We start from the raw sequence: 24,440 nt of genomic DNA on the forward strand, positions 1-24,440 counted from the left end.
TTTTGATATTTCAACATGTGAAACTGGCAATTCAAAGCCCTCATAGCTAAGGTGGAAGAAGTATAGACTTTCTTTCCCCATCTATCCAAAGCTCTGGCCTCTATCTGGAGGAACCGGATTTTTTACCACAGAGGCCTTGACACCCTTAGGTCCCTGACTAACTGTTTCTGGGTCTGCCCTAGGACTCTTATACAGATATTTATGAGGTTAAGGCACCCTGTAATACCTGTCCGGTTTAACAGGAGCAGGAGGCAAAGAATCAGGATTAAGTGAAGCCTCTGCAAACACATCTTCCACAACATCCAGAACAGGAGGAATAGCCAAAGGCCTATGCTGGGGTAAAAGCAAAAATTCCCTAAGCCTTTTCCTGGAATCAGAGAAGTCCTGACCTTCCCACTTAAAATGTTCCCTCATAGAATGAAGAGTCTCTGAAAAAGAAAAATCCTCTGGAGGAGAAGCAGGAGGAGTAGAATCATCCACATCAGAATCAGAATAAGGAGAATACTCCTGCAAGTCTTCAGCCGAAGACTCTGAAACATCCGAAACCTGCTCAAAACTCCCCAACTCTGGTTCCACCCTAGGCCTCTTATCAGGAGGGGGCAAAGAACCTCTAATCAAAGTAATTAAATCTTCTGCCATTTTGAGCATGTGCTTCTTGGGCACAGATCCTGAAGAACTAGGAGTGACACCAACAGAAGCTAAACCTGGCCTGCCTCTGGGAGAAGCCTTGGAAACAGAAGGAGAGGGCCTAACCACCCTAGGAAGGGAGGGGAGTACAGTAACCTGAGAAGCCCCTTCAGCCTGACCTGCCTCCTGAGAGGCCACATCCTGCAATAGCAAAGTCTCCCTCTGGGACTCCAGAGAAGCCTCCGGTGGAACCACCGGTTCCACTGACACTTCCAAAGAACTGGCGTCCGGCACGGGCGACTCTTCTTGCCTGGGTTTAGCTGCTTTGTCTTTGCGCTTCTTCGAAGAAGCGGGCGTCGGAACATCTGACGGCATATTGTAATTGCACCGCTTCCCGAAGACCAACCTGGCACAATCTAACCTTCGCTTAATAGTGCGCTTATTAAACCTAGCACAAAAGCGACACCCAACAACGTTGTGCTCAGGCCCCAAACAAGGAATACACAAAGTATGATAATCTCTATGCGGTATCTGCTTCCCACAAGAAATACAGTTATTCACTTTTTCTGACATCCGGTAAACCACTGAGGCAAGAAAAAACTAAAATATTCCCCAACGGGGTACTTAGCCAACTTTGACTCGGTCTGAAACTCCGAATTCGAAAAATTTCAGAACGCCGAACGGCACTTGCAACGCTGCTTCTGCATCGGACCATGCGGCAAAAAAGACTGAGGATATGACGTCGGTCATGCGCATTTGTACCCTGACGTCCTGATGTCAGTCTTAAGCGCCTTGACCAACGTCAGCCTAATACTTTGATATTCGGGCCGACCGAGGACAGCGGACTACCCAAGTGTAAGGACTGCAGCAATGTGAGATGAAGAACATCCCTGTGTTCTGACTGAAGACTGTTTTGTGATGAAATTTAAATTTGGTATTTAAGTAACTGATGGTTTTTGGATTGTTTTAACACTGGAGAGAAATCCCGAAAGGTTTGTAAGATTACAAGTCTTTTACTGGTGTTTCGGAGTCTGCAGTGTTTTTTTGTACTTTCCACAGAGTAAAGCATCGAAAATTATATTAACTTATTCTGTGAAAAAGAGGATGAAGAGCATCACTTTCAAAGTAGTACATGTCAATTTAATCTGCAGCATGATCAGAAGACCATACTCATTAAAAGTAAACTTACTTAGCTCAATATACTTTCACTGGGCTGTGAAATTCCAGACAATCTTTCCAACTATTTGTTGGAAAATAAATGTACCTACCCCAATACCAAACAGAATTCCACCAGGCTACTCTGTCCAAGCTTAGATAACCTGGAGACCACATTGTGTGCACTCACTCACACGCGCACACATCCCCATAAATCTTACTCCTCCACTGTAGCACAGTACTGCCCCCCCCAATTTCATGGTTAGAAAATGTACAGTAAAGCACCTTTCCAAAACTGCCATGCAGTACTTTACAGTACTGCAAATATTTTCCATATCCTGTCTAACTCATTCACTCCAATGAAGCTCAGAAGTTTGCACTGTTAACTTCCAATGGGCAGAGCCTAAACCTTTTTACAGAATCAAATTATGTCCTCACATTTCAAGCAAATGTTCACACCTCTGGAACCACAGAGGTATGAAAGTATAAATGGCAAACTGTTCAGCATGAAATTTTTACAGTGGTAGTATTCTTTAGGTTCTAGGTCTTAAACTAAAATCACAGTAAACACAGTAACTAATGTTTGTAAATTTTTTGTAAACTTAAATCTCAGCAACCACTCAAGTTACACAGTCAGTAGCATTTTATTCATCTAGCTGAGAGCTTTCATAGCTTTCTGTTACTTGGTTGTTGAGACATTTATAAAATGTGAAAATTATATCTATATAAATCATAAAACCAGTTAATTTCTCTTTAACACTAGACAGATCAAATAATATAGTTGAGTTTGCCATTGTCTAAGCTTTAAGATAAAAGCTTAAAACCTTGTACATACCATGGTTTTGGACTTACTGATGCCAATATGGACAAGTAATATTTGGACACCTAGAGGCGTCAGTAGGAGTTAACTACAGATGCACCTGGAGTTGTCACTCGTATGTAATGAGTTAAGAGACTCACTGAAACTTGTTTATACTGGGCAACTGCTACTGACTCCAGCAAACTGCTACCTTCCATTACAAAAATTCTTACCACTATATTCAACATGCTCAAGTATTACCGTTATAATTACATATACATTTTCATACATAAAAGTGCTCTCATGCTCAAACTGGCAGTTTTGTGCCCCCTTTACCCTTAAAATTTTCACAAATTAGTTTAATGAGGTGAACATTTAGTTCAGATACCTGTTAATTACTTCAAAACAAGGCAAAGATGACAATTATCCAGCCCTATTTAATTCATTGTTGCATGCTGGGAGTTCCTCTGCTTGGGTATATATTAATACATGGGTGTGGTTATCCAAAGACAATGTAAAACCGCTAGCTAGGCCAAGTGTCAAAGGTGAACCTACGAGCACTTTCTAACTTCCCACTATAAAAAAAACTAAGACTTGTATATCAGCACTGCACTTACCTAGCTAAAAATGCAAACATTACTAAATGCAGTTTTTTTCAACTGTTAATCGAGAATTATCCAAAAAGCCATACCCATTTTAAGAAAGCTGCTTCAAATACCCTCAAGTAAAAAGCAAATTTTTTCTTCTTTCCACAGCAATTTGGATTCCACTAACCTTTGTAGGTTTCCCTCAAACTGATAGCTGCATATTTCCTGACAGTACTCCACATAAATTTCAGAAAACCAAAAACCCCACACGAAAGTCACTGCCTAAGAGCCAGAAATGCTCAGGAAGTTCAGCACTGAACGAAAATATGTATGTTTTTGTAACAATAAATTCTATTTGCTTGGTAGTATCGTGCAACAGTGTTCCTGATGCCTATATTTTCAGCAGTGTATAAACTTCAGAAAAGCTAGAAGAGTCATCTGCTTTTTTCTTAAATAAAAAATTGTACACAAAAGCTACAAGAACCCACACTTTCAACTGTGAGACTACCAAAGACTGTGCAAAATAAATTTCTAAAGGTGTTAAAAGAAGTTGTGCACTTACCACAACGTTCCATCTGTGTTGTCCATTTTCATTCTTCATGTATGAGTCTCTAATACGATCATCGGATCAGCCTCAGCCACATTTTCTAGACTCTGGATTCCAATCTCGACCTCCTTCCTCTTCCCATAAAGCACCACACTTTCACTATCTCCTCAGATGGAGTTTGCTGCCTAATGATTTTACACAAAAACGGGACAAGTACAGAAACTATAAACACTCAAACCAGGAATATGAAAATTTTACTATCCTCCACATATCCTTCTAAAAATGACAAGGCCGGGATAGCTGGGAGGGATAGTGAGGAAGAATGAAAAAGGACAACACAAATGGAACGTCATAAGATGATGTTGCCCTTTCCATTTTTCCTCACCTAGGGGTCAGAATTCCCAGCAACAAACTCCTGGGAGGCTCTCAAGAAGGCTATGCCAAAGCAGTGCTGAACCAAAGGCATCTGTTTTTGGAGACGAAGCCAAACTTGTAATGGGTTACAAATGTAGGAGTCTTTGAACATGTGATTACAGGACATATGACGACAGAAGTTCTGAGTGAAAAGTATGCGTTAGCCATACATCTAGCAGAATGAGCTCCAGGAATGAGGAATTAAAAATCATTTAGGAAATTTGAGAAAATTTATTTGGTAATCTATTTGGTTAATATAGTCCTGAAAATTACTTTAATGTAAGCTGTTAGCAGGAAAAAGGAGATCAACAGCTGGTCAGACTTGCTATACTGTTTGGCCTCATGCCATACGAACAAAACTGTATATGAATCTCTTGATGTAAAAAATGTTACTCTATTAAAAAAATTAGAAACGATAAAGAACTATGAGGATGAATAATGCTTGCCCCTGTGGTTACCTTGGTTAACAATGAGGGATAGATCTTGAGGAACATCCTCTAAGAAAAAGAATGCAAGGAGGCCTGGCAAACCAAGTCTCAAGCTCTGAAAATCATCTGTCAAGGTAACAGCAGTCAGCAGAAAAGTTTTCCATGTTGATACTTCATATCTTAATTGCTAGTGTTCAAGGGTTTCTGCATCGGTCTTTAAAAGAAAACCATGAGATCAGAGAGAGAAGAAAGGTCTCTCACAGGAGTTTTAAGCAGCACATTTTCTTTCAAGAAAAAACTTTGCATAATCTGGAAGATCTAACCAAAGTCTAAAAGTAGAGAAAACTTATTCTAAAAAGGAAAGGACTGATGGCAGAGGTAGAAGCTGAGAATGAACAATGTTCTGAACAGAAGCCCATGTGGGTAATGTTTCCCATTTGTTTCTACAGGCTTTATTAATAGAAATGTTCTAGAAAGCCAAATGTCAGGAACAGGGAAAAACATGGTTCGACTATAGTGCTATCACTGGAAATGGAGAAACCATATGGTTGGCTGGATGGTATGGAAAAAATGTGAGATCTCTACCAGGTGAGAGAGTAGATGCAAAATAAGCAATGGACATTTCGGAGAAACCATGAGAGGGAGAGATAAAGAGAAACCATGAAAAAGGGAAACTCGGCTGGTCCAAGCATGTCTAGACTTGGAGAAACCGTGCAGTTAACTAGAAGGTTTGAAAATGAGATATTACACCTCTACAGGGGAAGGATGAGATTCAGAAAGAAATCACAAAACCCTGGAGGGTGTAGTAATTAGAAAGCTGTTTGAAGAAATAGCCCATTCCCAAATCCTCATGGCCTCTCTGTACATGGAGTAAGAAAGCACAGTTGTGTACAATAACATCTACATTTATGGTAAGAGTGTGTTCACTGCTGCAGTCCTAACCATTCGGTTATCCATGCTGTGGTAGCCCTCAGTCACAATACCACAGTCAAGGTTTTGTGCATTGGCTGCTGTAGCTTGCTGGGTGACGTTAGGTCGTCCAAACTATAAAGGAGAGCAGGCGATGCAATTACCTCAGTTTTTCTTGCCTTAACCAAAAAAGTCCAATTTTAATAATTAGTCGTCCTGGGGTCAGGAACCCCCATAGAAATGTCTCTCTAAGGAAAGCAGATATCAGGGGGAAGGAGGGAGGGAAAGCATGACTACAGCAGTGAACATGCTCGAACATCTACATTTTTGGTAAGTGAACACAACTGTACTATGTTCGTGTTTCACTGCTGCAGTCCTAACCATTGGGAAGATTCCCAAAGCTGAGAAGGGTGGAAGGTTAATAGAAACTTAAGATTGGGTGAGCATGCCCTGCAGAATTGCAGAGGCAACCCAGCCCTAGCTTTTGAGAATAGGTTCAGATGGTAATGTTTGATGAAGATGTGGACTGACATCCATGTGGCAGCTTCCAGGATGTCCTTGGTGGTACCCCTCTAAGGAATGCTGTGGAAGTAGGTTGCCCAAGTGGAATAGGTTCTGATGGTCCTAGGGAGTGGTTTTCCATGCAAGGAGTAGCAAAACTGGACGCAGTGCGCTATCATTTGGAAATGGTCTGTTTGGATATTGGTTTCACCTGTACCCCTGTTTTAAAGTGGACCAAGAGCTTGTCAGTTTTCCAGAATGCCTTTTTACAATCCAGATAAAATCTGAGTTGCCTGCGCACATCCAAAGAACGCAGTATCCTTTCCCCCTTGTTCTGAGGGTTAGGGAAGAAGGTTGGCAGGTGGATGGCCTAGTTGAAAGCAACATCCAAAATCACATTTGGCATGAAGGAGGGATTGGTTCTCGGGGGACTATCTGCGTGGAAGATAAATGGCTCAATGGCCATTAAGGCTTGAAGCTCTGACACTCTCCTGGCTAAAGTAATAGCCAGGAGAAAGGCAGTCTTCCAAGAGAGGTACTTTAGTTCTGAGGATGCTGCAGGCTCAAAGGGAGGCAGAGGAAGCTTTTCTAAAACACAGTCCAGGTCCCAGGCTGGGGTGGGGTGGGCTGTCTTCTGGGAAGACCGATATTAAAGGCTCCTCTAAGGAATTGATAAGAGGGTGAGAGAACAATGGCTGTTCTGTATCAAAGTGTGCCAAAATGGCAGAGGCATGGATCTTTAAGAAGGAGAGAGCCTCATTAAGAAGCTCAGCAAGACAATGTAGAGTAAGAGGAATGGAGGGCAGATGTATGTCTGCCCCCTTGGACTAACTCCAGGAGCAGAATCTTTTCCATTTTACAGCGTAAAATTTTCTTGTGCTGGGCCTTCTGTGATGTCAAGGACTTGCTTGCTTAGCATAGATTCCTTGCTGGTTTTGGTAGAATAAGCCATGCTGAGAGCTAGAGTGTCTGAAGGTCTGGGTGCAGCATGGTCTCCCACCTGCCCCCAGGATAGTAGGCGAGGTGTCAGAGGTAGCTGCCAGGGGGGCTGGTGAGATAGGCTGCGCAGCAGTGGGTACCAATGCTGTCTGGGGCCAATCAGGGACAATGAGTATTGCTCTTCATTTTTCCTCCCTTATCTTGACTAGTATTTTTGGAATGAGAGACAGAGATGGGAATATATACAAAAAGATGGTATTCTAAGGGAAGGTCAGGGCATCGACCTTCCAGGCCAGGTGATGGTACTCCCTGGTGCAGAATTTCTGTACTTGGTGATTTAAAGGAGAGGCAAAGAGGTCCTCCAGTGGGGGTCCCCATGTGTGGGAAATATGCAGAAAAATCTATGGATTTGCCATTCGTGTGGGTCCAGTGGGTTTTCTGCTTATTTAGTCTGCCAGTGTTGTTGATGCCCAGCAGTTACTAGGCTGTCAGATGTAGTCGCATGGATGAGTCTGCTAGCCACAGGTTCATGGCTAGTCTACACAGGGGGCAAGATTGAGTCCCTTTTTCAAAGCACAGGCCTGGGCCCACCAGAGAACTCATCTTATGCAAGGACTCACAGGCAGGAAGGTGTCCAGAGGTTGAGTGTGTTTTGACACCATAGGCTCTTTACGTCCCACTGAATTTTCATCATGTGTAGTCTGGCCAGAGGTACCAGGAGGATGCATGAGGCCATGCACCCTAGAGCTTGTAGGAACTTCCTGGCAGAAAGCTGGGTTTGGGAGGCCAGAGTAGTGAAGTATTTTGGTAGGAAACTGTTCTTCTGGAGACAGAAAGGCCATTTGCTGTCCTGTGTTCAGTAAGGCTCCCAGAAGTATGGTTTTCCTGGTAGGTGTCTGTTTTGATTTCCTTTTGTTGATGGTGAACCCCAGAGAGGTGAGTAGGGTTTTTACAAATGAGAGATGCTGCAAGAGCAGTTCCTTGCAGTCTGCTTGGATGAGACACTTGTCCGGGTAAGGGTAAATCAGTACATTGTTTTGCCTGCAAAAGGCAATGGCAGGAGCTAGACATTTGGTGAATAGCATGGGAGCAGCAGATAAGCCAAAAGGCAAAGCAGAGAACTGAACGTCTAGTGATCCAGCTGTGAAGCGCAGGAATTTTCTGCACGATTCCCCTATTAGGTTGTGCAGGTAAGCATCCTTTAGGTCTAAGTTGACCACACAAGCTTTGTCTGGCAGCACTGGTAGAAGTCGTAAGTAAGCATTTTGAATTTTGGGATTACCAGGAAGGTGTTGAGAAAGGATATGTTGAGGATAGGACACCAAGTCCCCTCTTTCCTGGGAACAAGGAATAGTCTGGAATAGAATCCTTTTGCAACTTTTTCTAGAGGTACAGGTTCTACTGCCCCCAAGGATATTCTTGTTTTAGTGCTTCTGCCCACTGGTTTGGTGATAGGTCTGGGTACCCTCTTGGAAGTGGTAGTTCTTGGAAACTGAATTTCTACCCCTGAGCAATGATGTTTAAGACCCATTGGTCTTTTGTTATAGAGCTCCAATTTTCTCTGAGAGCCTTCCTCCTAGCTTTTGATGCGGTGGAGGCAGGCGGAACATGGGAAAGGTAGTTGGAGAGTTTTTTTCCATACAGGGTTGCTTTTGAATCCCTGTTCTAATGTCTTGGGGGGGGGGGGCATTGTTTGTTCTTTGCTAGCCCCAAGTTTTAGTTCTGGTGGGTCTGCCCCTACGGGTTTTGCTTTGTGCCTGCCTGTTTGGGGCAGCAAAGGACCAGTGTTTAGACGGAACATTTCTGCTGAACCTAAGAGGTTGTACTTGAAGAAAATATTTAACAGTCTGCATCGATTTTGCTTAGTCTTCCATCTTTTTAAGTACCTCTTCAGTTTTCTGTCCGAACAAGCAGTCTTTGTCAAGAGGTGCAACCATGATTTTAGCTTTGACATAAGGGAGAGGTTGTACCTTCACCCATGCATGTCTTCTGATAATAGATCTGGTCACTGCTGCCCTGCTAGAAGCTTCTGGGCATCAAATCCACAGTGCAAGGAGCGCTTTGCCATCTGAGATGAAGAGTGCAGTAATTCTACAATATCTATTGTTGGTAAAATCTGGAAAAGCAGAAATTTGCTGTTTCAAAAGTTCTAAAGTGTGCAGTTGATATTTTAACATATGGAACCGACAGTTGAGTGCCATTATAGTTAAAGTTGCAGAGGTATATACTTTTTTACCCCATCTGTCCAGGGCCCTGGATTCTTTGAGGGAGCAAGATTCTTTGCAGAGGTAGCCTTAACTCACTTAGGTCTCAGAGTAATCACCTCTGGATCTGCTATAGGATTTCTGTAGCAGAATTTATGCGAGTCTGGTACCCTGGAGTATGTGTCAGGTTTTCTGGGGGCAAGTGGAAGGGTGACAGGGGTAAGGCTGGATTCTTAGTAAACATCTACCACCTCTAAGATGGGTGGGATGGCCAGAGGCCTGTGCAGTGTTAGGTCCAGAAACTTAGTCTTTTCTTGGATTGACGGAAATCCATCGATTCCCATTGGAAATGTTCCCCGAGGGTATGGATGGTTTCCCCAAAGGAAAAGTCCTCCGAAGGTGATGCAGAAGGAATGGATTCTTATGCATCGGAGTCTTCATAGGCATTAAGAGGATTTTTCTCTTCAAAACAAAGGAGTCAGATCCCTCAGAGTCTAAATCCAAGTGGATGTCTGGAGAAGATTCCCTTCTCCTTTTGGCTTGGCTGGTGTGTCCGGATTACCCCAGATGAAAGTGACGACATCCTCCGCCATTTTAAGCATTCTAGTTTGGGGGGGGGGGTAGTGGAATGTAATCTTTTGCTGTTTTCTTTGGAGTAGCTCTGTCTGGCTTGAACACTATCGGTGTGTTAGTCAGAAGAGAGGGCAAAGGCCTTGAAGTGAATTCCAAAGAGCAAGCGGTATCCTCTGAAGCCAGTGCCTGCATAGCGGCTCCAGACCCAACCAAGGCATTAACAGCCGAAGGCTCGTTAAAAGATGGTCATCTGCAGCATAAAGGACTCCGAAAGGGTCTCAGTAGAGGCCTGACAAGTAAGAGTCTGGCATCGGGCTGGAAAGCGACTCGCTGAATTTCAAACTGACTACCCTTTTAGCGGCCGTCATCGTAAGGCTTGGCTTATGCAGTCCGTCTCTATTAACTTTACGTTTTTTCAGATGTCCGGTTTGCTGACTGGCGCCATATCGGTAATCAGAGAAGGAAAACAAAAATATCTGGCTACAAACTGAGCTCTACAACAAATAGTTCGTGTTAAAAAGGGCAGACAACCGACAGCGTTGTACGTAGTGATCTGGGCCTAAGCAAGTGACACAATAAGAATAGAAGTCTATGTGTGGTATTTGCTTTCCACAGGCAAGCCAGTTGACTTTTTTGGACATCAGTTAGTGCAAGAAAAAGGAAAGATACCCAACGGGGTACTCAGCTTTAGACGTTCAGCTGAAGTTCGAAATCTGGAAACAGCCGACCGGCACTGTTGTGAATTGCTTCTGCTATGGGCTCCAAGAAAGACTGAAGTAATGGCATTGCCTGCTCTCCTTTATAGTTCAGCCTGACGTCACCCAGCAAGCAACAGCAGCCGATGCACAAAACCCTGACTCTGGTATTCAGACAGACTGAGGGCTACCACAACATGGATAACCCAGTGATTAAGACTGCAACAGTGAAACACTAAGAACATTGGGTTCCTCCTTGTTTGCGGACATACGTTACTGACATGTTGTAGGTTTGCCTTTCAGTTATCCTCAGAGGGAGAACATTCTGGAAGGCTTGTCACGCGAGGACAGCTCTCGCTAGGATGGTGGTATGCAACCTGGTATTCATGGAAGACCACGTGCTTAGACGGTCATTCACCTGAAAAGCCTACCCCCCACTCCAGATGGGAAGCGTCCATGGTCACTGTAGCTGTGTGTGTGTGTGTGTGTGTGTGTGTGTGTGTGTGTGTGGGGTAGAAGAAAAATACAGTTGCGTACACTTACCATAAATGTAGATGTTAGTGTGCATTCACTGTTGAAGTCGCAACATTTGTGTTATCTGCTTGCAGTAGCCCTCAGTCGGCCTGATTAACAAAGTCTTGGGTACTGCATCGGTTGCTGTCCCTTCCGTGACGTCAGGGGTATAAACAAGCAGCCAATGCCATTACATCAGTTTTTCTTGCCCCAGATGTCAGGTGCCCCCCTAATAGGAAGCAATTAAATCTAAACAAAGATATACCTCCAACAAAAAAGCAAATACACCAAAAAGCTTTTGAGCATTAAGGAGAGTAGAGGTATAGCCAAAAGTAGTAAGGGTGCTGGAGGAAAGGTAACAAGGACTGAAACAGTGAATACACTCGAACATCTACATTTATGCTAAGTGTATACAACTGTACCATGTTAGAGTTTCATGTCATCACATTTCGGTAGATTCCCAAAGCTAAGGATTGGAGGAGGAATTTAAATAGCATTAGGACCAGCTATAAGGCCCTGCAAAACTGCAGTGGCAAAGCCAGCTCTGGATTTAGAGAAAACTGGCAGATTATCATGCTTGATAAATGTACAGAACTCCAGGTATCAGCTTCTAGGATGTCCCTGGTAGGGATGCCTCTGAGAAAGGCTGTAGAGGTAAATGCAGCCCTGGTCGAGTGGGGTCTGATCCCATGTGAGATAGGTTTTCCATGATGCTTGTAACAGAAATTAATGCAATGGACTATCCATTTGGAAATGGTTTTCTTTGAAATAGCCCTCCCTTCTGCCTAGCAGCAAATGCCACCCAGCAGTTCAGATTCCCTTTGAGGTTTAGTCCTGTCCAAGTAGAATCTAAGTTGTCTGTGCACATCTAAGGAATGCAGTATCCGTTCCCCTTTGTTCTGTGGATTAGGAAAAAAGGTTGACAAATGAATGGCCTGATTAAAGGCCACACTGGATACCACCTTGGGCATAGAGGGATTGGTCCTGAGGGACACCCTGTCCGCATGAAAGATGAAAGGCTCCACTGCCATTAGGGCCTGTAATTCAGTTAGCTTTCCTTTTAGCAATCACTTCAGCAAGAAGGGTGTTTTCCAAGAAAATGAATTTTAAGTCTGCAGTAGCAGCTCGCTCCAAAGGAGGAAGAGTGAGTTTCTCCAATACAAAATTAAGGTCCCAGGCTGAAGTTGGAGCTCTCCTGGGAGGTCGTAATTTTTTGGCCCATCTGAGGAACTGCTTGCGCAGCGGATGAGAGGGGAGGTTCTGTGTTATAATGAGCTGAAATAGCCGAGTTGTGAATTTTGGAGGAGAAAGACAGGCCCTTGTGAAGCATCTCAGTTAAGTAGTGTAAAATCTGAGGTAAATTGGGCACTGCTGTGCTCATCCCTTGAGACTGGTTACAGGTGCAGAATCTTTTCCATTTTTCAGCATAATATTTTCTAGTACTAGGCCTCCTTGCCTCTAAAATGATATCCATCACTGGTTTACTGAGGGATGGTAAAGGAGAGATTAGGTAATTAGCCAGGCTGCTTGGTTCAGTGTGTGAAGCTGAGGGTGCAGAATCTAGTTCTCCTGCTGAGACATAAGGATAGGAGTCTGAGGCAGGTGCCATGGGGCCAACAGTGACAGTGCGCAAGAGGGGGTACCAGTGTTGGCGTGGCCAGTCTGGTGCAATCAAAATTGTCCTTGGTTTGTCTTGTTTGATCTTTAGTGGTACTTTGGAAAGACAAGGCAGAGGAGGAAAAGCATAAACTGATAGGTTTTTCCAGCTTAAGGACAGAGCATCCACTTTCCAAGCTTGTTTGTGGGGAGTCCTTGTGCAAAATTTGTACAATTGATAGTTCTAGGAGGAGGCAAACTGTTCTATATCTGGGCTCCCCCATTTGCTTGTCAACATGTTGAAAATCCTTTGTTCCAGTTTCCACTCGCTTGGTTCCATGAGTTTTTTGCTTAGTTCGTCTGCCAGTGCGTTTAAGTTTTCCTGGCAGGAATTGAGCATGAAGATGCACTTGGTAGCTCAGGGCTGTATTCCACAATGCCGTGGCTAGTCTGCAGAGGGAGTAAGAATGTGTACCCCCCCCCCCCCCTGCTCGTTTATGTACCACATAACAGTGGCGTTGTCAGTCTTTACCATTAATTGTTCTGGAAGAATGTGATCCTTGAAGGCTGTCAGAGCATTCTGTACAGCTATTTCGTTTTGATTGATACGCAGGTGCATCTGACTTGAGTTCCATTTGCCCTGAACGCACTTCCCTGCCAGGTGAGCTCCCCATGCATAGTCTGATGCGTCTGTTAGGGTTTGGGCGGCAGAGGGTAGTGTGAAAGGTAGTCCCTTGTTTTGGTGGCAGGCCTCTGCCCACCAAAGGAACTCTAACTGTAGGCAAGGTATGATAGGAATCATTGCCTCTAGATCCTGAGAATGTTGACACCATAGGCTTTTTAGATACCACTGTAGTTCCATCATATGCAGTCTTGCATATGGAATTAGAATGCGAAAGGCCATGAACCCCAAGGTTTGCAGTATTTGTCTTGCAGATACCGGGGTTTTTGTGGCCACTAGTTTGAAGTAGTTTGTCAAATGAATTTGTTTCTCTGGCGTGAGGAAAGCCATCTGGGAAGCTGTATTCAAGCTTGCTCCCAGGAACATAATTTGTTGACAGGGTACCAGGTGTGAATTCTTTTTGTTTATGGTGTACCCCAGACAAGTCAGCACCCTTTGTACAAAGGCCAGATGATTCACATGTATGTCCTGGCTTTATGCCTAAATTAGACAATCGTCCAGGTATGGGTATATTTGAATATTTCTTTGCCTGCAAAATGCAATGACTGGAGCTAGGCACTTTGTGAAAACCCTGGCCGCAGTAGATAAGCCAAAGGTCAGTGCAGAGAACTGATAGTGCGTGTTGCCTGCTTTGAAGCAGGTATGTTCTGCAAACTCCCTGACTGGGATGTGCAGGTATGCTTCCTTTAAACAGTGTGTGTTGCCAACCAGGCATCTTTGCCTAGCATAGGAAGCAACTGGTGAGTCAGCATTTTTAATTTTGGAATCACCAAAAAGGTATTTAAAGTAGAGAGGTTCAGGCTAAGAAGCTATGGATTGTCTTTTCTGGGTACCAGGAAAAGTCTTGAGTTGAAACCTTGTCCCTTTTCCTCTTCTGGTACAGATTGAATAGCCTTTATGCTTGAGAGTACTTGCTTTTGGGCCTCTTCCCACTGATTTGGGGGTAGATCTGGCCAACCGTTTGGGGGTGGTAATGTGTGGAAGTGAAATCTGTATCCTTGGGACTATTTAGGGGCTGCGGTAGTGCCTTACTGAGTACCAGCAAACTGGCGACTGGCCTAGAAGCATCGTCGGCAGCTTTGGACCTCGGCGGCCTGTATTTGTCTATCTTAGCATTTTTTCGGAATGTCGGTAGTCGGACAGCTTACCGAAGACATATCTAGATAATTGAACAGAGCACCAAAATATTTAGAAGCGAAAATATACCGATGACTGATGGTGGTTTAAATAAGGCAAAAAACTGACAGCGAGGTACGCCATGGTCAGGGCCTAGGCAAGGAATACAGTACGAATGAAAATCTTTGAGGTATTTGCTTTCCACAAGTAATACAATTATTTCCTTTTACCGACATCGGTTAAGAGAAAGAAAAAGATTCCCCAAAGGGGTACTTGGCTATTAGTTGAAGACTTCGGTTCTGAAACTCGAAAACGAATATTTCAAGAGTCGGCCGACCAGCACTTGTGAAGTGCTTCTGCTTCGGGCACCACACGGCAAGAAAGACGGATGTAATGGCATCGGCTGCATGTTTTATACCCGATTTCCTGACATCATGGAAGAGGACACCGCAACCCATGCAGGACCCAAAACTTTGTTAATCAGGCCAACTGAGGGCTACTGCAAGCAGATAACCCAAATGCGATGACTGCAACAGTGAAACATGAAGAACATGTACAAGGAAACAACCCATCAAAGCTAGACAAATAACGAACTTATTACAGCTTGAGATACTAAATCCTCCGTCTCACCAGGACAGCAGCAAATGAGATCTGGGGAGACATGGGCAGTGTGGTGCATTATGGGAAGAGGGAAGAGCTCGAGATGGTATCCAAAGTCTAAAAAATGGGGCTGAGGCAGATCCGAGGATTCTGAGACCCACAGACTAGGAGAATGAAAAGGACATCAGATACTGACAATATAACAAACTACAAAAATGAAAGTATTAATGGCTCAACCACCATGTCAGAAAAATTGGTTTTAATGACAGCACAACTAAAATTCATACTGCAAAAAACATTTTTTTATCTCCAAAAAAGAAGAAACTCCAAACTAGCCTTTCTTTTCAGTGTGCCACCAAGCTAAAGAACACTAGATTAATTACAACTCAACAGCACTAAACAGATGCTACAAAACATTTCTACTTAAGGAATCCCTTCCAAAAGATTACATGTGTACAGCTACTGAACACTGGACTCAAACACAAACTGCTGCCAAACACTGTAAAGCAGAGTTTCAGCTGCATTTAACAAATTATAAAATTAACATTTTTATCACTAACTTAAAACAGTTTAGAAATAACTGTGCATTTTGTACAGTTAATGCCACTCCATGGAAAATTATGCAAGCATGCCAGTGTTAAAGCATAAAAGTGCAGAATTTCGAAAGTAGTCTATATCAGTGCCCACTGGCTTTTTTCTATAACACAGGATGAGCTTTGCAGATAAGGGGGGGGGGGTTCTCCATAAGCTAGCAAAACAACACTGCATACAAGAATATTTTTAAAAAGTCCAATTAAACTTTAGGTGTTAACAAAAATAAATAAAAGCTGCATAACTGCCCATGGAGCTTGCACACGCAAAAAAAAAAATACAGAGCAAACAGTGTTCTCTAGAGCTCCCCACCCCTTTTAGCATGTCCCTTTTCTTCTCTCTATGCTCAAGAATTTGAATTTGGGACAATGCTTGACTGTGAATAATGAAGATGAGAAAAAAAATCAAATACGTTAAAAGCGGTTAAAACAATGTTCACATTTTCACACTGGCATTAGCCCTACACACAACCTAACTTCTTTACACAAAATTCTCAGACCCTAAAGTTTACCCCTTTTTCCTCCAATGCTCTTTGAAACAACTAGAAAATGGCAGCATTAAAATGTGACACATGTGGTCACAAATCGTATTGAAAAGGTAAAACGGTTACTGTCAGTTGGTTAAAAACTGCTCCCAACCTGTCCTCAGGGTTAGGGGGGATGCCAAGGTCTCCTGTGCGCAGCTTACGAGTCAGGTCTTCTATCTGCAGTTGCACTGGAAGAAACCAGGTTAGGAAAGAAAAGGACGGAAAAAAGAAAAGGTTACCATAAAACATTTGAACTGTTAACAATAAAGCATGAAAAAAACAAACTGGAGAAATTGCTATGGAAATCTGACACTTAAAACTGACCAGCTAAAAACAGTAAAGCATGAAGCAAACATTTGTCAAGGTCATAACACGTACCTCAGAGGGCATCACAGTACTATATAACCAACAGCAGATCTTTCTGAAAAAGTGCAGTATTTTTCCCCAAACTTTTGTTTGGTACTTGTCAAACAGACTAACTCCCTTTTCAGTTGATAAAGTCAAACATTTATCTGTAGTCAAGTTGAAAGAGCCAAGCAAAGAGAAGTTCACCATCTTCTATGTAAAGGGAAAATTGTGTACTCAACACCACACTGCTGAGAAGGTAGACTGCTTAGGTTTCAGGGTAGAGAGCCAAGTATTAAAGAAAACAAAATCAGTAAAAATTTACCAACCTCCAGTTCAGTACCTAGACATTTCTGTAACGTATCTGTGATGGTGATGCCTTTTTTTTTTTTTTTTTTTAAATATACACTTCCAAAAATACATCACACTGCATGATTTATTTTTCATTTAACGGGGAATAAACAAGTAGTTCACAATAATCAATGAAATGTCTAGTAATGTTAGTGTAAAAGAAAAACCTAAACCAGCAACATTCACATAATTCCAAACAGAAAATTTCAATCTTAGAAAAACCTGAACATTTTAAACAGCATATTGGTGTATAAACAAGATAAACAATGCAAACAATATTTGCAGCAAAATTTCACTACGGTCATAAAATAGTTTTTTCACCAATTTTTCAGTCACTGTAAATATGTAGGAAACATAAGAAATCAGTAAAGAATTACTGCAGTTCCTAGGGGGGTGCGAATAAGGCATTCAACTATCAGGTTCACACATGGCAAGGATGGAGAAAAAAAACATTCCCCAAAGAAAGTTTTAATCAAAATGTTCCAACAGTTTAACATTTTTTTTAAGTAAAATAAAGCAGACAAAATGACCCTGAAAAGCAAATATGTCCACAAATAAGTGTCAATACAAAAAATGCAATGAAAACAATGAAAGGATTCTCAATTTATTGATCAATTCAGGATCAGCCTTTTACATTATTTATCCTGCCTTCAACTGCAATCCTTTTCCCTCTCAATAAAAATAAAGCATCATATGACTTAAGCAGTCCTAAAATCTGCAAGGTAAAAGCAAATTTAAAACTTTCAGTGAAAGCATTCATAGACAAAAAAATAAATGTTTACATGTTGCTAGCAAAGTGTTGTGCTGGCTGACAGAGAAAGGCACTCATTTTTATTTTTTTGTTTTACTCCCTGCAGAAGGGTTCTGCAATAACATGGGCTGTAAATGCAACATGTAGAGTCCCGTAAGGTTACTTACTTGTAAAAGTACATAATCAGACAAATCTAATACCACCATATGGGTTTACCAAAATTCAGTATTAAGCCTTCAGCTAGATCTTCTCCAGATACTGGCCATCATCCCTCTGATAAATCAACTCTGGTCTCAGATGTCAGGAGACTCCTATATGCCCCAAGCTGTTCTTCAACCTCATGCCCTTTACAGAAGTACATTTGTGGTAGGCAAAGTCTGAGAAGCACTGACACTCAATGAACACCCTTACACAATGCAACTCCAAAAGAGAATCAGCAATAGCTATGGCACATGACACCATTATTTTATATGGATTACAGGTTAGCCAAAATAAAGTTGGAAAATATTTGCAATATTACAATGCACCAATGGCAACAAAGGGGGAGAGAGCTTTCCTGTTACAGTAACCTCACCTTAAAGACTGTATAGCTGTATAAGAACTTGCCATAACTGAAGTTGTCTGAGTATGTTCACTGCTGCAGTAGTGCTAGCTTTTCAGACTTCTGCCTCGGAAAGTTCAACTTCAAGATCTTTTCACTCTTACCCTTTCTGGCTGGGTAAGCGCCATCACACCAGAATGTTTGCACATCTGTGGCATAAGGCAGGTAACCAAAACACACCATCTCTGGATCTTTCTTGCTTCTCTAAATCAGAGTTCTGGTAAAAGAATACTAGGTAGAAAAATAGCAGTGTGTGGCAGCCCAACCAGAACCAGCCCCCCCAAAACTCCCTTTCAATCACTAAACCAAAAAACAGTACTGTATAGGGATCATGAAGGATTGCAACAGACTGAAGAGTGGCATAACAAGGGTAGCTGGACATCCAACTCCAACCCCAGAAATGGTCAACGAACTGGAAAGCATTAAGCAATGCTACTGTAACAGTAAACATATATGAATACCTAAAACACCAAGTCACTACACAACTGTTCAAGGTTTTTTGTTCACTGTTGCAGTAGTGGTAACTCTTGTGAATCTTCTGAGTCAGTGTAGCTGGGTCCTAGAAAGGACTGAGCCATCAGTCATTTTACAATGATAGTGTCAGCTTCTGCCCTGGATCTGTACGCAATGCCAAAGTTTCATTGTTTGGAAAAATTAGACACAAAAATCAGGACAGCTGCCTCCACGACTACCAGAGAGCTTAACCCTCAAGAAAAACAGCAGTGGTCGCTGTTCTTAGGAAGCAGGCTCCTACATATTCTGGTACAGTTTTGCAATGGAAAACATTAAAAGAAAATACAGAACAGCCATTTGGTAACTGCCTGAGACAGGCATGTCCCTCTTCTCTTGGAAAGGCATGAAATTAACTCATCAATTTTCCCTATTTTATACTTTTTTAGGTGAAATACTGCATTTGCATATTCAGAGTATACAAAATTTGTTTTCCCTTGCTCTATGGAGCAAGGATGAATGCAGGAAGGTTAATGGCCAGATTTACGGAGATCTATGTCCCCACTTTGGACACAGGACAGGTTTAAGCGTGCAAGGTTACCCTATAATTGTGGAAAACACAAATGACATGCTTGCATTTAAGCACCTGTAATTCAGAATTTCTTAAGATATTACAGCTACTAGGGAAACTGTCATCCAGGTAATGTAATTCAAGGGTGCTGCACCTGCAAGCTAAAATAGCGGTAAAAACATTTAGCATGCTCCCCATCCATGTGAAGCAGAGCTCCTCCCTACAGTTGTGTACACTTACCATAAATGTAGATGTTGGAGTGTATTCACTGTTGAAGTCATCATATTTGGGTTATCCTGGCAGGGGCAGCCCTCAGTCGGCCCGAATACCAGAGGCTTAGTATTTCTCTCAGTTGCTGTCATTCCAGGACAGACGTCAGTGGTATAAAATCAGGCAGCTGACGCCATTACATCAGTTTTTCTTGCCCAGTCAGGAGTCCCCAAATAGGGAGAGTACAGCTGTGTACACCTACCATAAATGTAGATGTGAGAGTGTCTTCACTGTTGCAGTCGTAACTGTAGGGTGTTCCTGCCGGCAGGCAGGCCGAGGTCGGCCAGAATTCCAAAGTCTGGGTCCGGCGGCGGCTGTACCAGCAAGTACCCTGACGTCAGAACGTAGAGGTATAAAGCTGACAGCAGACGCCAACTTCTCCAGCCTTTCTTGCCCCAGATGTCAGAAGCCCCCAATAAACCAATAGGTGTCCAAAAGGAAACACAAATACACCACAAAAGTGGAAGAGAGAACAAACAAAAATAAGAGGGGATTGGGTGGGAGGGAAACACCGACCGCAACAGTGAAGACACTCGAACATCTACATTTATGGTAGGTGTACACAACTGTACTATGTTCTTCGTGTTTCACTGTTGCAGTCATAACTGTAGGGTAGAATCCCAAAGCTGTGAATGAGGGAGGAGGTTATGCAGAAGGGGCAGCTAGAAGACCCTGAAAAACAGCAGAGGCAAAGCCTGCCCTAGACTTAGAATACAGAGGGAGATTATAGTGCTTAGAAAAAGTATGCACTGAACTCCAAGTGGCAGCTTCCAAAATGTCCTTGGTAGGAACTCCCCTGAGAAAAGCTGATGAAGTGGCAGCTGCTCTAGTAGAATGACTTCTAACAGTACCTGAAATCTGTTTCCCATAGTGAGTAACAAAACCTTATTCCATGAGCAATCCATTTGGAAATAGTTTGTTTTGAAACAGCCTTACCTAGAGAACTGGAGGCATAAGAGATAAGCAATTGATCAGATTTTCTGAAATCCTTAGTTTTGTCCAGGTAAAATAGTAGTTGTCTGTGTACGTCCAATGAATGTAAGATCCTTTCCCCTTTATTTTGAGGATTTGGAAAGAAGGTAGGAAGGTGAATAGTCTGATTTAGAGCCACTTTCGAAATCACCTTAGGCATAAATGTAGGAATGGTCCTCAAGGAAACTCTGTCTTGGTGGAAGATAATATATGGTTCCACAGCCATAAGAGCTTGCAACTCTGAAACCCTTCTGGCAGAAGTCAATGCTAACAAAATAGCTGTCTTCCAGGACAAGAACTTGATATCCGAAGCCGCAGCAGGCTCAAAAGGAGGCAAAGTAAGTTTCTCCAAGACATAATTAAGATCCCAAACAGGAACAGGAGTAGTTCTGGGAGGTCTTAAATTCTTAGCCCCTCTCAAAAATTGTCTCACCAGCTGGTGAGAAAAGATGGGAGGATCAGTGTTGAAATGAGCCGAGATAGCAGAAGCATGAATTTTGATGGATGAAAAGGAGAGGCCTTTAAGCAAAAGGTCTGAGAGGTAAAGTAAAATGGAGGAAATATCAGGCAAAAGAGGGTTAGAACCTCGGTCCTTCATCCAAATACAAAATCTTTTCCATTTAGAAGCATAAGATTTTCTGTGCTAGGTCGCTTAGCTTCTAAAAGAACATCCAAAACTTGTTTGGGAAGAGCAGAAGGAATCAAAGGCCCTTGAAGAGCCAAGCTGACAGGCATACAGTCTTGATTTGGGAGTGTAGCATCTGACCCTGATGCTGGGACAGAAGAGAAGGGATCAGAGGAAGAATCCAAGGAGGCTCCAAGAATAGGTGTTTTAAAGTTGGATAACAAAACTGCCGAGGCCAATTTGGAGCTATCAGAATGATAATCTTGGGTTTGTCCTGTTTTATTTTCAGTAACACCCGAGGCAGAAGAGGAAGAGGAGGGAAGGCGTATCCCGAAAGATTCCTCCAGCTGAATGACAGGGCATCCACTTTCCAAGCTGTTTTGTGGAAGGACCTGGTGCAAAAGAGGGGCAACTGATGATTGAGATGGGATGCAAACAGATCTATCTGAGGACAACCCCAAACTGCAGTAATCTTGCTGAATAAGCTGGGGTCCGGCATCCATTCGTGAGGATCCAAAAGGTTTCTGCTTAGGCTGTCTAAGAGATTCTGTTTTCCTGGAATGAATTGAGCTTGGAGATGCAGATTCAGATTTAGAGCAGTGTCCCATAAATTCATGGCTAGTCTGCAAAGGGTGTAAGAGTGAGAGCCCCTTGCTTGTTTATGTACCACATGACTGTGGTATTGTCTGTACGAATCAGAAGAGGCCCTGGATTCAAAAGATTCTGGAAGGCTAGAGGAGCATTTTGGACTGCCAACATTTCCTTCAAGTTGATGTGCCAGAGAAGATGCTTCTTTGTCCAAGAGCCCTGCTGGCAAATATCTAGAAAATGAGCTCCCCAAGCATAATCCGAAGCGTGTTCATGTTTTATAGGTTGTTTTATTTTTCATACCTTTCACATTTTTTCATCATCTTTTACTAGTAATGTTATTTAATTTCATGACTTTTTAAATATTTAGGGATGATGGGGTGTTTAGTTCAATATGATCTATGAACTAACGCCTTTTTTATTGAAAATGTGTAGTTTGAAGCAACATCGATTGATGATTAATGTCTGCTTTGTATTGTAAGCTTCAGGCATTAGGACCAAGAAGACCGCCTTGCTTTCCTCAAGATGCCCTATAGGCACTTAAAAGCACGTGATTTTCCGTGCAGATACGTGGGTCTGTTCGTCTTTCGTATAATGTAAAACTAATGTACAGATATGCTTATGGCTTCAAATCCAGTAAGGATTTTAATGATACAATTTTTTGTTGCATTATCATGTTGTTGGCGAACATGATTCTGTTAAGGACACTTCAGGGTGATTCATGGAACAATTATTTAGTGATGAACCTACGCCCGTGAGTAGTGTTTTGTTATGGTTGACAATGTAACGACTGCAATATTCGTAAGAATGAATGTTCACATATTACTGACAATCTAAATGGAAGTTTGATGGTCCATGGTTTTTTGGCGTTAATGCATAGATCATCAGTGTTGTGTTTGATAAGATCGCTGGAACGATTTATGATTTTAGAATTTTGTGTATAGCTTTTATGAACAGTTTTACTTGACGTTCTTCCTAATTTGTTTTGGTCTCCATGACTATTAATTGTTTAGTTGATTAGTTGCAGTATGCTTACCTAATGAGCCCGCCAAAAGGTTGTATATATGCACCTGATATTTTATTTTGAACTAATATATCTGATGAAGCATAGCTTGACTATGCGAAAGCGCTCATTTTCTGTTTTTGAATAAACGTTTTTGCTACTACTTTAAACGACTGCCATTGGATTTTATCTGGGACAAGCTGCCTTTTGTGTTTTGGTGATACCTTCGTGGTGATTGCTCTTACATTTTTACACCTACGTTTTCCTTGTTTGGTGAGAGCATCCTTAGCTGTGAGTAGTACTCCTGGTATTGCTGTTTCTTGTTTTTTGTGTACTACTCTACGCACACGATGGAAAGTCAGAACGTTGGGAATGCTTCCACTCCAGGGCCGAGGGATACGTCTCGTTTGTGGACAGGTCTGTTTGTACAAGATCTTAACCCTTTATTGTCACTGGATTTGAATGAGGCACCAACCCATAGATCTGCTTCTGATACTGGAGAAAATTTACAAGATTTTCATGACCAACTGAGAATGTTGGAGAATAATCTCTACCAACTACAGAGATATTTATGGCAAAGACTACACCTAGAAGCGTGCTTGCATTACAAGGTAGTCCCCAGAGGCATGCGGGTCTTCTGCATGCCTACGTATGGGGACTCCCACCCTTCTCTATTAAAGCAATGGCAGGATTTGAACATCAATCTAGGATTCGACTATGTAAGACTTCTATTGAATTATTTCTCACCACTGGAAACTGAACTTCGGAATAAAACTGATATTCTTTACCAGAGAATACTTGATAACTTCACCTCTGATTACTGTAGTGAAAAACTTTGTGTAGTCTTAACACATGTTAAGACATTTGGTGAAAGGCTGAGCAAGACCAAGCAACACAAACTTAAGAGAGACCATATGGATTTTCAAAATGGCCATGTGTTTGTGTGGCCCAGACACCAGGGTGAACAAGCTAGTACCATACGTAATACAACCAATCATGTACATGTTACAGTTGACTCAGAAGTTGTCAATGACTTACTGCCACAATCTCTTGATATCCACCCTATTGTGCAGGCAGTAACTGTTTCCAACAGAGTCCGTGACTTGGACCCGATTGAGATCCCCGATATGGACACACCACCACCCAATCAGGAGGCCCTGCAAAGTCATCATAATACAGGAGCCATACCTAAGAATAAGAACGTGAAAGAAATGCAGAACCCCCCTTTTTTACCCTACCAACGGAAGTTTGCTCCACAAGGGAGGGGGCGCTCCAGCAGCAGGGGAACGAGAAAATGCAAATACTCCGAGGAACGGAACATGCCCAACAGAAGGACAAGGTATTGACTTTGGTGTTTAATTTTTCTAACCATGCTATTGATACAGCTACGTTTAGCCTTCTCAATAGAGGGCTCTCCTTCATTCCTGCTGCCAAAGCATCGTTAGAAGACACTCTATTGGACTTAAGACTGTTTTGTAGACGTGTTTGTCTTAAGCTTTTATTTGCTGACAGTGACTGTGGTACTAGCATAAATGAACTATCTAATATGTTCAAGAAAAAGAGTACCTTTTCACCTCCATTACAACCGATGGTACAATGTTTTTTGGATTTATGTGAAAATGATTTGTATGCACTGTTTTCTTCGACACACAGCAGGAAAGGGAAGTTCTACAATCTCAATAGAGATGAAAACCGTGCCTTAACTTGGCTAAAGGGCAATGATAAGTTGGTTGTGAAGCCTGCAGACAAAGGGGGGGGGGGGTAGTACTAATGGACTCAGAGGAGTATAAGAGATGTATGAATGAACTGCTATCTGATCATAATACTTATACACGTATTTCCTTACATCAGGTTTCTACCATCATTAACACTGTCAAAGATAATATTTATGATCTGTTGCTATGCAGACAG

General features: G+C 42.3%; 1 protein-coding gene across 2 annotated transcripts in view; it reads right to left on the reverse strand.

Annotated features, from left to right (window-relative positions):
• Window positions 1-24,440, reverse strand: part of SF1 (splicing factor 1) — a 1,552,458-nt gene that overhangs the window by 1,013,630 nt on the left and 514,388 nt on the right. For both annotated transcript variants that reach the window (XM_044075820.1, XM_044075819.1), the window contains exon 4: window positions 16,115-16,190. In XM_044075820.1, the coding sequence (XP_043931755.1) occupies window positions 16,115-16,190 (76 nt within the window). The remainder of the gene's footprint in view (window positions 1-16,114; window positions 16,191-24,440) is intronic.

Source organism: Protopterus annectens, chromosome 6.part1, assembly GCF_019279795.1.
Source record: "Protopterus annectens isolate FY-2018-M chromosome 6.part1, PAN1.0, whole genome shotgun sequence".
Taxonomy (NCBI): domain Eukaryota; kingdom Metazoa; phylum Chordata; order Ceratodontiformes; family Protopteridae; genus Protopterus; species Protopterus annectens.